The sequence below is a fragment of the Oncorhynchus gorbuscha genome, linkage group LG21 (genome assembly GCF_021184085.1).
Source record: "Oncorhynchus gorbuscha isolate QuinsamMale2020 ecotype Even-year linkage group LG21, OgorEven_v1.0, whole genome shotgun sequence".
Taxonomy (NCBI): Eukaryota; Metazoa; Chordata; class Actinopteri; order Salmoniformes; family Salmonidae; genus Oncorhynchus; species Oncorhynchus gorbuscha.
Window position 1 is genome coordinate 50,772,948 of NC_060193.1, and position 13,322 is coordinate 50,786,269.

The window sequence follows — 13,322 nt, forward strand, 5'->3', positions numbered from 1 at the left end:
CTGTGAGTGTGATCTACAGCACTGTGAGTGTGATCTTCAGCACTGTGTGTGTGTGTGTGATCTACAGCACTGTGGACCATCTTTGGTCCTCTCTGTCTGTCTTCCAGTCCCCTGTTTGTCTCCTCTCCGGCTCTCACTGTCCCCAGCAGTACATCTAGCCACCCTTTAAAAAAACCACACATCCTTATGGTTCTCTCTCGTTCCTCAAGCTCTGCGTTCCTAAAAATAGCTGTGATTGATTCAGTGTGATACATGCATTTGGAATCATCCATGCGTACTTTCCGACATAAGACCAGCATCACTTATTAAAATGTGCCTCGACAATCCTGCCGAAAACACTTTAGCTATTTTGGTAACACTTCATTGTACAATTTGTGTGCGTTAACTAAGGGTCAATTTTGAATCTTTTATTAAGCAATTATTAGTTCGCCATGTAATCATGTCCACTTATTATACGAGCACTAAGTGTGCATTAACAAAGTGCTGACCTGAATCTGTTTTATAGGTGATAATTAGTTCAATAGTTAATAGCCTACAGCATTCGCTCATAAGCATTTTGATCTCTGAAAATGCCTAATAAATACTTAACAGTGCAAAATCATGTATGAAATCATGAAGTATTAGTAACTTAATAGCAGTAGCTTATGAGTACTGACGGACACTCACAATACAGTGTTACAACTTTATTAACAATACTTTATTGTAGGTGTCATGTGTTTTGGGTATCTACAGTAGTGTAGTAGAGTGTATCTAGAGCGAGGTGGAAGCTGCAGTAGTGTAATACAGTATATTTAGAGGGAGGCAGTAGGCTATGTGTAGCTGTAGTAAGTGGATGCTGTATGTTGTGGGTTTTGAAGTGATGTAGTTGTAAGGGATGCTCCCTGCTACAGTAGGTCTCTGAGGAACTCATCCTGACGTGTAAAGTAGATTGTCCTGCAGCCCAGTTCTGCTGTGAGCTATGATCTCCCGGGGGGGCCAACAGTGTAGCATCCATCCCTGCACGGTTGAAATACCACTCAAAGTCACGCCTCCCCTCCGTTACCCCGGCAACCGCCTCTGGCTAGGACGCCATGTGCTTCCTCTAACATCAGAATGTTCCCTCTCTCCAACCCTCCTCCTAGTGTGTGGCCTGTGAGAATGTGTTTTTAAAAAAAAGAAACATTTAAAAACACGCTATGGTGCATAAATTTAAAAACACACTATGGTGCATACATTTAAAAACACACTATGGTGCATACATTTAAAAACACGCTATGGTGCATACATTTAAAAACACACTATGGTGCATACATTTAAAAACACACTATGGTGCATACATTTAAAAACACACTATGGTGCATACATTTAAAAACACGCTATGGTGCATACATTTAAAAACACACTATGGTGCATACATTTAAAAACACACTATGGTGCATACATTTAAAAACACGCTATGGTGCATACATTTAAAAACACACTATGGTGCATACATTTAAAAACACACTATGGTGCATGCATTTAAAAACACACTATGGTGCATGCATTTAAAAACACACTATGGTGCATACATTTAAAAACACACTATGGTGCATACATTTAAAAACACGCTATGGTGCATACATTTAAAAACACGCTATGGTGCATACATTTAAAAACACGCTATGGTGCATACATTTAAAAACACGCTATGGTGCATACATTTTCCCATTGAAACGGAAAAATGAAAGGGAACACAGATTTGACTCCTTTTTACTTCATATGGTATTTGATGCTGGTTCACTAAGGTGGTGTGGTGTGTGTGTGTGCACGTGTACATGTGTGTGTCATGTCCAGGTTCTTTGGAGGGTTCTTCATGGACATCAAGCGCAAGGCGCCCCACTACCTGTCTGACTACACGGACGCTTTGAGCCTGCAGTGTCTGGCCTCCTTCCTTTTCCTCTACTGTGCCTGCATGTCTCCTGTCATCACCTTTGGCGGATTGCTGGGGGAAGCCACCGAGGGACGCATAGTAAGACACACCGCTCACACCACATGACACGCGTTGGCTTTGCTGCGTTAACAACATGTTGTCCCGAATGGCAGAAGAACAGACTTTCTGAAGGCCTTACTTCATGTGTTTGTTGGTTTTTGGATTTCTGATGGAGTTCTGCACAACAATAAAGCACTTTCATATTCACACGTTAGGTAAGCAACGATGGTGTCCCGGTGAAGCTGAACTATACAGATAGGTTTTGGTTGCCGTATCCCCTAGTAGATCCCCGACTTCAACAAATAAAGACTGCTATGCAGTTATTATGAAAGTGCTATGTAACCTGTGGTCCATTAACCCATTACTGTCACTTCCCCTTTTGGCCAGAGTGCAATTGAGTCGCTGTTCGGAGCCTCCATGACGGGGATAGCCTACTCCCTGTTCGCTGGGCAGCCTCTCACCATCCTAGGCAGCACAGGCCCTGTTCTAGTGTTTGAGAAGATTCTCTTCAAGTTCTGCAAGTGAGTTTGCCCCATTTCAGATACGTTGTCACGTTGTCTCAGGTGCTCTCATCACTGTGACGTGGCTACAGTACGTTGTTCCTGGCATTCAGGAAGACTTTAAGTATATGGGTTTTTCTAAGGCTGTCTGTGTGTGTGTGTGTAGTTAAGACGTTGGTCTTCCAAGTGGGAGATGGAGGTTCGCGTCCCACCAGTTACACGTGTGTGTGTTTGTCAACAGGTACTATGACTATGGCTATATATGCGAACAGATCTGGAACCAGGCTAATTGGAAATATATTGGCAGACAGTGTTAGGTACAATGTCTGTAGCACTGTACCACTGACATTTCATATGGACGGCTCCACTATAAATATATTTCATGTCAGTGACTCCATTTCCTCTCTGCAAAGATTTGGACCGAGTCAAAGTGTGTGCATGAGTGACTGGCTCATGCTGGATCATGTCTCTGTGAACCCAGTCATTCATGCACGCTCGCACTTTGGATTGCAGTCACATATGGTGTGTGTGCGCATGCGTGTGTGTGTCCATGTATGTAGGCATGACTTGCCTAGTTAAATAAAGGTCAAATAAAAAATGAATAAATATCCCTTTGGTCTAAAGGTTAAGACGTTGGCCTTCCTAGTGGGGGGGGGTTCGCGTACCACCAGTTACACGTGTGTGTGTGTGTGTTTGTCTACAGGGACTATGACCTGTCCTACCTCTCCCTGAGGGCCTGTATCGGCCTGTGGACGGCGTTCCTCTGCCTGCTCCTGGTGGCTACAGACGCTAGTTCCCTGGTCTGTTACATCACCCGCTTCACAGAGGAGGCCTTCGCTTCGCTCATCTGCATCATCTTCATCTACGAGGCCCTGGAGAAACTCATCCACCTGGGGGAACACTACCCCATCAACATGAACAACAACCTGCAGAAACTCACCCAGTACTCGTAAGTCATGGAAATAATGTTAGTTAGTGGAACTAATACTCGTAAGTGGATCAAATTGTCATAAGTGGAACTGGTATTCCTCTAACTACCAGTAATTTTAAGTGCAACTAGTAAACTTGTAGTACTCATAGGGGGAAGTAGTACTCTTTTAACTGCCAACAAATTAAACTAGTACTCTTAACCTGTAGTATACTCTTAGAAAAAAAAGCTGCTATCTAGAACCTAAAAGGCTTCTTCGGGTGTCCCCATGGGAGAACCCTTTGATGAACCCTTTTTGGTTCCAGGTAGAACTTTTGGGTACCATGTAGAAAGAACCCTTTCCACAGAGGGATTATACATGGAACTCAAAAGGGTCCTACCAAAAAGGGTTCTCCTATGGGGACAGCCAAAGAACCCTTTTGGAACCCTTTTTCTAAGAGTGTACTCATTAATGGAACCAGTACCCCACTAACTACCGCTAATCTTAAGTGGAACTAGTAGTGGTAGGAGTATATTGTACTTCTTTGTTTAAGTAGCATTCGTAAGTGTAAGGAGTACTCCCCCTACAATACTACAGGTGGAAAACAGTCCATTTTTGGGGCCAAAACACAGACAGTAAACCAGAGTCCTGTACACAGTTTTAGTGTTAGCTAGCTACATCATCAAAGCACAGATGGGCAATATGGGCAGTTTATCCAGTTTTTTGGTAATGCTACAAGATTATTGCAGTAGGCTGAATAATCCCATGTGTAAACCCAGGGACATACATTAATACATGATGTAATTGTTCCAAGTCGATGTAATGTACGGTCAAGTAAATGTTTTCCGTACATTGGTGAAGTCATAGAGAGGAATCCTTATGGGTCATTCCATGTCCATCGTCAAGCCATGTCACCCGCCATCTCAGATTGTTCTGAAATTGTTTCTGTAGTTAGAAACAGATGCTATTAACATTCCTGAAACATGATTTTGTCTAAATATAATTTGATCTCTGAGAAATTAAGCTAATTGATGTCACCCAAATTGGCTGTTTTTAATTTATAGGATTCATATAATCTTAAATAAATATAGTACCTAACATCCGATTTGGACCATAATTCTTCATAACAAAGAGTAAGACATTTAAGCCATCCACGGAACCCCAACATCCCACACCGAACTCACCCCAACAACCAGTATACAGTATCAGTTCTCTATGTCTGACATGTAGTACGGAGCTGCTGCTTGGAGTATTGCTTCTTCATTCTTTTGAATGTATTCCCTGTGAATCTGGTGATGTCGTTTCCCCATTGTTCAGAGAAATTAGTCATTGAAGTCACTTGCATTCTATACCATAAATTAGTGTGAACGTACCAAGTTTTGCCCACTAGATGGAGCTGTTCCTGCTACTGCCACCACACCCCTTTATCCATTTTGCTGGTCTCTTGTGTTTATTAAATGGATCACAACATTTTCTTTGCTACTTTAGGTAGAAAACAAATTGATTTTGCTCATATAAATCCTATAAATTAAAATGGCCAATTTTGGTGCAATCCTGTAATTTCCCAGAGATCAAATTATATTTCAACAAAATAATATTTCAGGAACGCTAATCTTATCCGTTTCTAACTACAAAAATGATTTCAGAACAATCTGAGACAGTGGGGGTCAAAATCCCCTTTCTTGTGCTTTTTGAGGTGTAACAACTTATATAGTAGAGGACATAGATGTGTAGACTGAGGCTGGAACATGAAGACTGTGTGTGTGTGTGTGTGTGTGTGTGTGTGTGTGTGTGTGTGTGTGTGTGTGTGTGTGTGTGTGTGTGTGTGTGTGTGTGTGTGTGTGTGTTCCCATGCATATGTGTGTTGTGCTCTGGCAGGTGTGCGTGTGTGGAGCCAAAGGATCCCAGCAACTCCACTCTGAGGTACTGGGAGGACAGGAACATCACTGCATCAGAGGTCAACTGGACCAGCATGGAGGTCAAGGTAAAGAGGGGTTTGAAGCCTAAAAGCTCTTGGGTTCAGGGGGATGAAGCCATGCTTTGTAAGGTCACTGACTACCTCGTTCTGTAGCAGAGCACCAGCTGCACTGTGCAATCATCACATGAACTTCTAGAGGTCAGAAGTATTACAGTGCAGTGCAGGGTCAGGCACCATGGGGGACTATTGACCAATAACCACCCCCTGAAGTAATATTGATACATGATTGTTGTCTCTACTTTCTTGCCCTTTGTGCTGTTGTCTGTTCCCAATAATGTTTGTGCCGTGTTTTATGCTGCTACCATGTTGTTGTCCAGTTGTGTTGCTACCATGCTGTGTTGTCATGTGTTGCTGCCTTCCTATGTTGTTGTCTTAGGGCTCTCTTTATGTAGTGTTGTCTCTCTTGTCGTGTTGTAGTATTTTTATTTTATTTTTAATCCCAACCCCCGTCCCTGCAGGAGTCCTTTTGCCTTTTGGTAGGCCGTCATTATACATAAGAATTTGTTCTTAACTGACTTGCCTAGTTAAATGTGTAAAATGTAGCTAACACTCCTTACTCAATTACTTCTAAAACATCACTCATCAGCAAATTGCGACACATATTATATTGTATACATATAGTGTATTTTTCATGGTGAAATAGCTGTCCCCTGGAGAGGGATGTGAGGCTATAGGGATAGTACAATGTGTTTCCCCAGAGGGAACAGAACAGCGTGACAGGATTAAAGGCATGTAGGCAGGATTTCAACAGGATTTAACCATGTACAGTCACCATAGAGAAACAGTCACCGTAGAGCATTCTTTTAGTATTCACTGTGACTCTGTCACACATATGCACACACACATGCACTCACATACTGTATGCACACCTGCACGCACACACACACTATGTGATTGCAATCCAAAGTGCATGTGAGCGTACATGAATGACTGGGTTCACACAGACATGATTCAGCTTTGGCCAGTCACTCATGCACTTTGATTCTGTCTAAATGTGCATAGAGGTGCATGAAATATATTTATAGTGGAGCCATTCCTATGACATGTCAGTGGTGTAGTACTACAGAATATAAGCACTGTGCAGCATGTACAAACATTTGACCTAACATTGAGTGTGCCAATGCATTTCCAATTAGCCTGGTTCCAGATCTGTTAAGTGTGTAAAGCCTATGGTTGTGGCAACCATACAGTAATAGTTGGCTATCTGCAAACAGATCTGGGACCAAGAGGCTAACTTCGACTGGGTCTTATTATCTTTCCTATCTATATAACGTATACCTTACAGTGGCCGTGTCCAAATACCCATACTTGCGTTCTAAATAGTAGACTTTTTGGGTATGCAAAAATCTAACGTTTTATTGTATGTGAAATTTAAATAAATACGTATGCTTTAAATGGCAGGATGTCAGACTCAGTTCGGCTTTTCATCAAGTAGAATTTGCTGCACACTGTTGAGGAAGAGAATCGTCTTTTCACACCCACGTGTGTTTGACAACAGCTGATAATCAGAATAGGAGATGTGCTCTATAAACATAGACAAATAGCGGGGAACAAGCGGGATTGTGCATTAAGATGATGACTTCTCAGTATGAATGAGTAGTATGTTGATATTTGAACGTAGTACTGTTAATACACAGTATGTAGTGGTAGTAGGTAAGATGGCCAGTCTATCCTGTTAACTTCATAGGAAATATATGGGGTATGGAGTTTCACTCACATATCTCCCTGTATCTGCTGTAGGAGTGCTTTGTGTTCCGGGGGGAGTTTGAGGGCAGCGCCTGTGGCCCCCACGGACCCTACATTCCTGATGTCCTCTTCTGGTCCGTGGTCCTCTTCTTCTCCACTGTCTTCATGTCCGCTTTCCTCAAGGAGTTCAAGACCAGCCGCTACTTCCCCACCAAGGCACGTCCATCTACACCTCAGGCTTCCTGAGTGCAAGGAATGTGGACCGGTAGCCACATGTGCAGGGATTTCAATGATATTTGATTGATTGATGCTTGCCAAATAATCTCTCAGGCTTTGGTGGATGTATCAGTGTTAAACTGCCTACTGGTGCGTCATAATATGAAAATCTACCCATTCTATTTCGATGATGTGTCAATGAGTGCTGTGTGCCGCATGAGTAAGAATAGATTTTGCAGTATATTGATGCCTCCTTGTGGCATCTAAGAGATCCTACATTTACTTGCACTTCATCATTCTAATGATTCGGATTTTTTGCCTTTATTTAACCAGGTAGGTCATTGAGAACACATAGTCTTTTACGACAACGACCTGAACACGATGGATGTGAACAACTGTGCAGACAAGTGAAGACTACAGACAAAGCAGACAAGTCATTTGTATTCAAATGACACTGAGCAATAGGAGATTGGCCATAAACTCAGGTCCTGGTTTGACTGTGAGTTTCTCTTGCTCTTCAGGTGAGAGCCCAGATCAGTGACTTTGCTGTCTTCATCACCATCCTCACCATGGTCCTAGTGGACTATGCCCTGGGAATCCCCTCACCCAAACTGCAGGTCCCCAACAAGTTCAAGGTGAGTACACACACACACACACACACACACACACACACACACACACACACACACACACACACACACACACACACACACACACACACACACACACACACACACACACACACACACACACACACACACACACACACACACACACACACACACAAATCATGTTCACTCCCTCCCACAGCCAACCAGAGACGACCGTGGTTGGATCGTGAACCCAATAGGACGCAACCCGTGGTGGACCACCATAATCGCGGTCCTCCCTGCGCTGCTCTGCACCATCCTCATCTTCATGGACCAACAGATCACGGCTGTTATCATCAACAGGAAGGAGCACAAACTGAAGGTGATGGCTGCCAATTCAAGTCATTGTACTGTCAGCTTTTACAGCTAAAATGTGAAATTGAAAATGAAACCGGTCATTATTACAATATAATGAACAGTCAAAGCCCTAAAGGCTGATTCTATTTTGGGGTTTTGACCAAACATTTTTTGTGGACTATTTAAAATCTGTGCCATTTGACTATGGCTGCCTTTTCAACTAAAGCCTAGGTTACTGTTCCTCATTTCTCCATAACTAAAGATGTGAACAGTATATCTCCTTATAGTTCATGTATTATATATATACTGCCTGTATATCTGCAATATGGATGCCATAACCCCACATCTCTGGTGCCCATCAACAGAAGGGCTGTGGCTACCACCTGGACCTGTTTGTGGTGGGGGTGATGCTGGGGGTGTGTTCTGTGATGGGCCTGCCCTGGTTCGTGGCGGCCACCGTGCTCTCCATCTCCCACGTCAACAGCCTGAAACTGGAGTCAGAGTGCTCGGCCCCCGGGGAACAGCCCAAGTTCCTGGGGATCAGAGAGCAGCGCTTCACCGGCCTCATGATCTTCCTACTCATGGGCTGCTCCGTCTTCATGACCTCTGTCCTCAAGGTGAGGGAGGTGCGAGGTCAAAGGGCAGACCTCAGATATACATGAGATCAGTTACAACACACACACTTTAGCAGTCATGCTCACAAGCGCACGTGCATGAGCATACATACAGTAACTGTTGAAGACTAAATGGAGAGCTGTCTGTCTGTTTCTAGTTTATCCCTATGCCTGTACTGTATGGAGTGTTCTTGTACATGGGAGCGTCTTCGCTGAGAGGTATCCAGTTCTTTGACCGTCTCAAGCTGTTTGGCATGCCGGCCAAGCACCAGCCAGACTTCATCTACCTGAGACACGTCCCCCTGAGGAAGGTCCACCTCTTCACCATCATCCAGCTCAGCTGCCTGGTCCTGCTGTGGGTCATCAAGACCTCAAATTATGCCATCGTCTTCCCCATGATGGTAACGTGTGTGTGTGTGTGTGGACGGTGGGGTTGTATTTGGGTGGGTAGGGTTGGCGTGTTGGTGGGGGGGGGGGGGGTCTGTGTGTGTGTGTGCGTGTGCACGAGAGAGCGATTGAGAAAGAGACGTTATGTCTGAGTATGTTGGCATTTATTTAGCTTTTAGATTTAATTTGGTATTCACCTTAAGCTTTACGTAGAGTAGGTACAGCCTGTGTCGACGTCATTCACCACACTGAGTTGATAGGAGGAGAATGTGAGGAGAAGTGCTTCTCTTCTCTAGGTGTTGGCTCTGGTGTTCATCCGTAAGCTGCTGGACTTCATGTTCACCAAGAAGGAGCTGAGCTGGCTGGACGACCTGATGCCTGAGTGGAAGAAGAAGAAACTAGAGGAAGGAGAGGAAGAGGTATACAGTACTTGGTGCTCTTAAACATATTGAAGCTATACAGATATGTTAGCACATTATGACTCTATCAATCATCTGGGCTTGTGGTGCAATAGTGTGGGATTTTATCAGTCACTTTGTTCATTTCTCTCTCTCCAGGAGGAGCCCAGTATTATAGTGGAGGAGGAGGAGGGGATAGTTACTTTGTTCATTTCTCTCTCTCCAGGAGGAGCCCAGTATTATAGTGGAGGAGGAGGAGGGGATAGTTACTTTGTTCATTTCTCTCTCTCCAGGAGGAGCCCAGTATTATAGTGGAGGAGGAGGAGGGGATAGTTACTTTGTTCATTTCTCTCTCTCTAGGAGGAGCCCAGTATTATAGTGGAGGAGGAGGAGGAGGAGATAGTTACTTTGTTCATTTCTCTCTCCAGGAGGAGCCCAGTATTATAGTGGAGGAGGAGGGATAGTTACTTTGTTCATTTCTCTCTCTCCAGGAGGAGCCCAGTATTATAGTGGAGGAGGAGGGGGTAGTTACTTTGTTCATTTCTCTCTCTCCAGGAGGAGCCCAGTATTATAGTGGAGGAGGAGGGGATAGTTACTTTGTTCATTTTCTCTCTCCAGGAGGAGCCCAGTATTATAGTGGAGGAGGAGGGGATAGTTACTTTGTTCATTTCTCTCTCTCCAGGAGGAGCCCAGTATTATAGTGGAGGAGGAGGAGGGGATAGTTACTTTGTTCATTTCTCTCTCTCCAGGAGGAGCCCAGTATTATAGTGGAGGAGGAGGGGATAGTTACTTTGTTCATTTCTCTCTCTCCAGGAGGAGCCCAGTATTATAGTGGAGGAGGAGGAGGAGGGGATAGTTACTTTGTTCATTTCTCTCTCTCCAGGAGGAGCCCAGTATTATAGTGGAGGAGGAGGAGGAGGGGATAGTTACTTTGTTAATTTCTCTCTCTCCAGGAGGAGCCCAGTATTATAGTGGAGGAGGAGGGGATAGTTGCATTGTTAATTTCTCTCTCTCCAGGAGGAGCCCAGTATTATAGTGGAGGAGGAGGGGATAGTTACTTTGTTCATTTCTCTCTCTCCAGGAGGAGCCCAGTATTATAGTGGAGGAGGAGGAGGGGATAGTTACTTTGTTCATTTCTCTCTCTCCAGGAGGAGCCCAGTATTATAGTGGAGGAGGAGGAGGAGATAGTTACTTTGTTAATTTCTCTCTCTCCAGGAGGAGCCCAGTATTATAGTGGAGGAGGAGGGGATAGTTACTTTGTTAATTTCTCTCTCTCCAGGAGGAGCCCAGTATTATAGTGGAGGAGGAGGAGGGGATAGTTACTTTGTTCATTTTCTCTCTCCAGGAGGAGCCCAGTATTATAGTGGAGGAGGAGGAGGGGATAGTTACTTTGTTCATTTCTCTCTCTCCAGGAGGAGCCCAGTATTATAGTGGAGGAGGAGGAGGGGATAGTTACTTTGTTCATTTTCTCTCTCCAGGAGGAGCCCAGTATTATAGTGGAGGAGGAGGGGATAGTTACTTTGTTCATTTCTCTCTCTCCAGGAGGAGCCCAGTATTATAGTGGAGGAGGAGGGGATAGTTACTTTGTTCATTTCTCTCTCTCCAGGAGGAGCCCAGTATTATAGTGGAGGAGGAGGGGATAGTTACTTTGTTCATTTCTCTCTCTCCAGGAGGAGCCCAGTATTATAGTGGAGGAGGAGGGGATAGTTACTTTGTTAATTTTCTCTCTCCAGGAGGAGCCCAGTATTATAGTGGGAGGAGGAGGGGATAGTTACTTTGTTCATTTCTCTCTCTCCAGGAGGAGCCCAGTATTATAGTGGAGGAGGAGGAGGGGATAGTTACTTTGTTCATTTTCTCTCTCCAGGAGGAGCCCAGTATTATAGTGGAGGAGGAGGGGATAGTTACTTTGTTCATTTCTCTCTCTCCAGGAGGAGCCCAGTATTATAGTGGAGGAGGAGAGGATAGTTACTTTGTTCATTTCTCTCTCTCCAGGAGGAGCCCAGTATTATAGTGGAGGAGGAGGAGGGGATAGTTACTTTGTTCATTTCTCTCTCTCCAGGAGGAGCCCAGTATTATAGTGGAGGAGGAGGAGGGGATAGTTACTTTGTTCATTTCTCTCTCTCCAGGAGGAGCCCAGTATTATAGTGGAGGAGGAGGGGATAGTTACTTTGTTCATTTCTCTCTCTCCAGGAGGAGCCCAGTATTATAGTGGAGGAGGAGGAGGGGATAGTTACTTTGTTCATTTCTCTCTCTCCAGGAGGAGCCCAGTATTATAGTGGAGGAGGAGGGGATAGTTACTTTGTTCATTTCTCTCTCCAGGAGGAGCCCAGTATTATAGTGGAGGAGGAGGGGATAGTTACTTTGTTCATTTCTCTCTCTCCAGGAGGAGCCCAGTATTATAGTGGAGGAGGAGGAGGGGATAGTTACTTTGTTCATTTCTCTCTCTCCAGGAGGAGCCCAGTATTATAGTGGAGGAGGAGGGGATAGTTACTTTGTTCATTTTCTCTCTCCAGGAGGAGCCCAGTATTATAGTGGAGGAGGAGGGGATAGTTACTTTGTTCATTTCTCTCTCTCCAGGAGGATAGCCCAGTATTATAGTGGAGGAGGAGGGGGATAGTTACTTTGTTCATTTCTCTCTCTCCAGGAGGAGCCCAGTATTATAGTGGAGGAGGAGGAGGGGATAGTTACTTTGTTCATTTCTCTCTCTCCAGGAGGAGCCCAGTATTATAGTGGAGGAGGAGGGGATAGTTACTTTGTTCATTTCTCTCTCTCCAGGAGGAGCCCAGTATTATAGTGGAGGAGGAGGGGATAGTTACTTTGTTCATTTCTCTCTCCAGGAGGAGCCCAGTATTATAGTGGAGGAGGAGGGGATAGTTACTTTGTTCATTTCTCTCTCTCCAGGAGGAGCCCAGTATTATAGTGGAGGAGGAGGAGGGATAGTTACTTTGTTCATTTCTCTCTCTCCAGGAGGAGCCCAGTATTATAGTGGAGGAGGAGGAGGGGATAGTTACTTTGTTCATTTCTCTCTCCAGGAGGAGCCCAGTATTATAGTGGAGGAGGAGGAGGGGATAGTTACTTTGTTCATTTCTCTCTCTCCAGGAGGAGCCCAGTATTATAGTGGAGGAGGAGGAGGGGGATAGTTACTTTGTTCATTTCTCTCTCCAGGAGGAGCCCAGTATTATAGTGGAGGAGGAGGGATAGTTACTTTGTTCATTTCTCTCTCTCCAGGAGGAGCCCAGTATTATAGTGGAGGAGGAGGAGGGGATAGTTACTTTGTTCATTTTCTCTCTCCAGGAGGAGCCCAGTATTATAGTGGAGGAGGAGGGGATAGTTACTTTGTTCATTTCTCTCTCTCCAGGAGGAGCCCAGTATTATAGTGGGAGGAGGAGGGGATAGTTACTTTGTTCATTTCTCTCTCCAGGAGGAGCCCAGTATTATAGTGGAGGAGGAGGAGGGGATAGTTACTTTGTTCATTTCTCTCTCTCCAGGAGGAGCCCAGTATTATAGTGGAGGAGGAGGAGGGGATAGTTACTTTGTTCATTTCTCTCTCTCCAGGAGGAGCCCAGTATTATAGTGGAGGAGGAGGGGATAGTTACTTTGTTCATTTCTCTCTCCAGGAGGAGCCCAGTATTATAGTGGAGGAGGAGGGGATAGTTACTTTGTTCATTTCTCTCTCTCCAGGAGGAGCCCAGTATTATAGTGGAGGAGGAGGGGATAGTTACTTTGTTCATTTCTCT

General features: G+C 44.6%; 1 protein-coding gene across 3 annotated transcripts in view; it reads left to right on the forward strand.

Moving 5' to 3' along the window:
* Positions 1–13,322, forward strand: part of LOC124008769 (sodium-driven chloride bicarbonate exchanger-like) — a 59,660-nt gene that overhangs the window by 30,338 nt on the left and 16,000 nt on the right. For all 3 annotated transcript variants that reach the window (XM_046320304.1, XM_046320305.1, XM_046320306.1), the window contains 10 exons: positions 1,816–1,990; positions 2,339–2,472; positions 3,155–3,400; positions 5,238–5,343; positions 7,078–7,239; positions 7,761–7,874; positions 8,050–8,211; positions 8,552–8,803; positions 8,959–9,201; positions 9,484–9,606. In XM_046320304.1, coding sequence (XP_046176260.1) covers positions 1,816–1,990; positions 2,339–2,472; positions 3,155–3,400; positions 5,238–5,343; positions 7,078–7,239; positions 7,761–7,874; positions 8,050–8,211; positions 8,552–8,803; positions 8,959–9,201; positions 9,484–9,606 — 1,717 coding nt within the window. The remainder of the gene's footprint in view (positions 1–1,815; positions 1,991–2,338; positions 2,473–3,154; positions 3,401–5,237; positions 5,344–7,077; positions 7,240–7,760; positions 7,875–8,049; positions 8,212–8,551; positions 8,804–8,958; positions 9,202–9,483; positions 9,607–13,322) is intronic.